At 56.4% G+C, this 2,956-nt stretch overlaps 1 protein-coding gene across 1 annotated transcript in view; it reads right to left on the reverse strand.

Moving 5' to 3' along the window:
- Positions 1 to 891: 891 nt before the first annotated feature.
- THRA (thyroid hormone receptor alpha) overlaps positions 892 to 2,956 on the reverse strand; it is a 20,199-nt gene continuing 18,134 nt past the window's right edge. The window contains exons 8-9 of the mRNA XM_006924682.2: positions 2,303 to 2,561; positions 892 to 1,744 (exon numbers count right to left, since the gene is read on the reverse strand). Of these exons, the coding sequence (XP_006924744.1) occupies positions 1,494 to 1,744; positions 2,303 to 2,561 (510 nt within the window). The 3' untranslated portion in view covers positions 892 to 1,493. The remainder of the gene's footprint in view (positions 1,745 to 2,302; positions 2,562 to 2,956) is intronic.

Raw genomic sequence — 2,956 nt, forward strand, 5'->3', positions numbered from 1 at the left:
GGGAGGAGGAGGAGGAGGGCAGCTCACCCAAGTGCAGACCAACAGAGCGCTCCTCACCAGGAGGGTGGGAGGTGGCTCAAGCCAAAGTCCCTGAATTAGAGAAAAGGAGAGGGGAAAGGGGTCCCGGGGGCAGAGGGGCGGCTGGCCTAAAGAGCTTCAAAGAAAAAAGGAGGAGCACCAACTGCCCCCTCCCTTGGGGCCCCAACTGATCTAAGTGCCACTGATCTAAGCACCCTATTCCTTGGTGCCTGCCCACCCAAAGCCTGGGTTAGTGTGTTGCGTGTGCGTGAGAGTGGGGAAGGACAAGGGCAGAGGTTAGAGAGAGCCCAGAAGACATATGGGAAACAGAGTCCTAACAGGGTGGAGGCTCTGGGAGAAGCTCACACACAGCTCCCTTGCCCCTAGTGCAGCAGCATCTGGATTGTAGCTAATACTGCAGGATGTGGAGGGCGGGAGCTTGAGCCACAGTTTTTCCTGTGTGGGTGCCAAGGTGCAGGAGTGAGGAGGGGGACAGGGAGAGGCCCCTGGGGCTGGGCACTTGAAAAGGGAGCTGTGTGGGCAGCAGGGCAGGCTGGTGAGGGGCCAGCTGGCATCCAGCGTGAGAGGTAGATGGAACTCAGCGGGCACGAGTGGCAGAGAGCAGAGGGGGTACTGGGATGGGGGTGCCAAAGGAGCACAGAGAGAGGAGGGGCAAGGCAAGGGGGGTGGCCAGGACCCTGTTGTGTTAACTCACAGCTCTGATCGGCAGTCCTACCTTGGGGACCTGGTATGGAGGGCAGTTCTCTCTGATTTGGGGGAAGGAGAGGCAACTCTCAAAGTGCATGGGGGTGGTGGGGGGGGTTCCTCCCCTCTGGCCAGCCTCAGTTAATAACTTAATATCATCTCTCTCTATCAATCGTTCGCTCTCTCTTTTTTTTTTTCTATCTAGTTTTTCTTCATTTATCTTCTCCCCTTGCCTGGTTTCCAAAGTGCAGTTAGAATGACTATAATTTTTAACCTCCAGGGAGGAGCCAAGCCAAGCCCTTCTTTGCACCCAGGCATGTGGGGAAGCAGAGAGGCCCTTAGCCTGGAGGGGGAACCTAGGCCAAGGAAGTGGGCAGGGGACTCTCTCTTGTGTGTGTGTAGGGGGTGAGTTGAGGGCATCTTCCCCCACCCCACATTCCTATCCCCTACAGTCAAGATGGCTTGTCCCCTCTTAGTTCTCCTTCTCTTCCTCTACCTTCTTAGAGGATGGGGTCCTGGGAACTGCAGGACACGGTCCCCCAGCCTCCCACACTGTCCTTTTCATAGCAAGTTCATTAGTGTGCCCTGTCCCAGGGCTGGAGGTTCTGAGGAGGGACGGGGTAGTGCGGGTGTGTGTGTGGGAGCTGAATCTATCCGAGGATGAGAGGAAGGAGAGAAGAGGTATGGGGGTCTCCCTCAGCCCCCAGCTCTGCCCCTTCTCTCCAGGCTCCTCCCCACCAGCTCCGCACACCCTCTGGCCGCCTGAGGCTTTAGACTTCCTGATCCTCAAAGACCTCGAGGAAGAGTGGGGGGAAGAGTTCGGTGGGGCACTCGACTTTCATGTGGAGGAAGCGGCTGGCGTGGCAGGCCCCGATCATGCGGAGGTCAGTCACCTTCATCAGCAGCTTGGGCCAGAAGTGCGGAATGTTGTGTTTGCGGTGGTTGACGTAGTGCTCGAACGCCAGCAGGTACGCCTCCTGACTCTTCTCGATCTTGTCCACGCACAGCAGGCCCGAGCGGTCTGTAGGAAAGGAGAGGCATGAGGGTGAGTGGGTGAAGGGAGACGGAGGGGAGATGGTATGGGGCAAGGAGAGGAGAAAAACATACTGTTGCGGGGGCATGTGTCGGAGTACCCACAGAGCACAGGAGTGGGACTGAGGGGGTGGGGATGGAGGGATAAGAAAAGAGAACAGAGGGACAGAGAGGTGGGTCTGGGAAGAAAGAAACTTGGAGATAGGAGAGGGCTGGGGGTGGAGAGAGGGGTTGGCAGTCAGAGAGGTGGGGTGGGAATAGGGGTAGAGAAGGGATGGGAGGCAGAAAGAAAGAATGGGGCAAAGATGGGATAAGGAGCAGAAAAGAGACCAGGAGGCAAGAGGTGGGCCTGGGGAACAGGAACAGAACAGAGGGGGAATGGGTGACAAGGGAGGGAACAGGAGACACAGTATAAGCCTGAGTGATGGAGATGGCCTGGATGATAGACGTACGCTTGTGGAACACAGTGGTGAGCTGAGAAGCAGAGACACTAGGATGAAGGAAGGAAGAGAATGACAGCCCTCCCAGCCCACCAGTAGGTAGGTACCTGTTGACATTAGCAGCACAGCCTGCAGTAGAGCCACTTCCGTGTCATCCAGGTTAAAGGCAGAAAGTGACTTGCCCAATTCAAAGATGGCGTCAGAGACTACTCCCAGGCCGCCATTCTTGAGCTGCTCCCGCTTGACAGCCATCTCCCCGCTCAGCGTCAAGGTATCGCTCTCGGGATCATAGCGGACAGCCGCCCGCAGGGACATGATCTCCATGCAGCACCCCTTCAGGAGGATGATCTGGTCTTCACAAGGCAGCTGCAGGGCGGCACGGCCACAGGAACACTCAGCATGCCCCTCCCCAACAGTGTCCCCTGTGCATGCCCCCCGGAAGTTGCAAGGCTACCATTCGCCTCAGCTGGTAGCATGTACTCTGAATAGCTAAACTTGTAGTGAGCCACAGATATGTCCTATTTCATTAAACTTCACAATTATCTCATCATTATCTCCATCTCTGCTGCAGATGAGGAGACTGAGATGCAAAGGAGTTAGGTAACATGGTCAAGGTTGCCCAGCTGCACAGTATGGCAGCTTGTTCTCTAGTGTTTTTTAACATGAGAACTTCCAGGCTGCCTACAGGTGGGATGGCCATGGACACTTGTGGGGAGAGGGGCTGGAAGGGCATGGGAGGGGCTGGGGAGACTGGACCCTTG

This window comes from Pteropus alecto, unplaced genomic scaffold, assembly GCF_000325575.1.
Source record: "Pteropus alecto unplaced genomic scaffold, ASM32557v1 scaffold98, whole genome shotgun sequence".
Classification (NCBI taxonomy): Eukaryota; Metazoa; Chordata; class Mammalia; order Chiroptera; family Pteropodidae; genus Pteropus; species Pteropus alecto.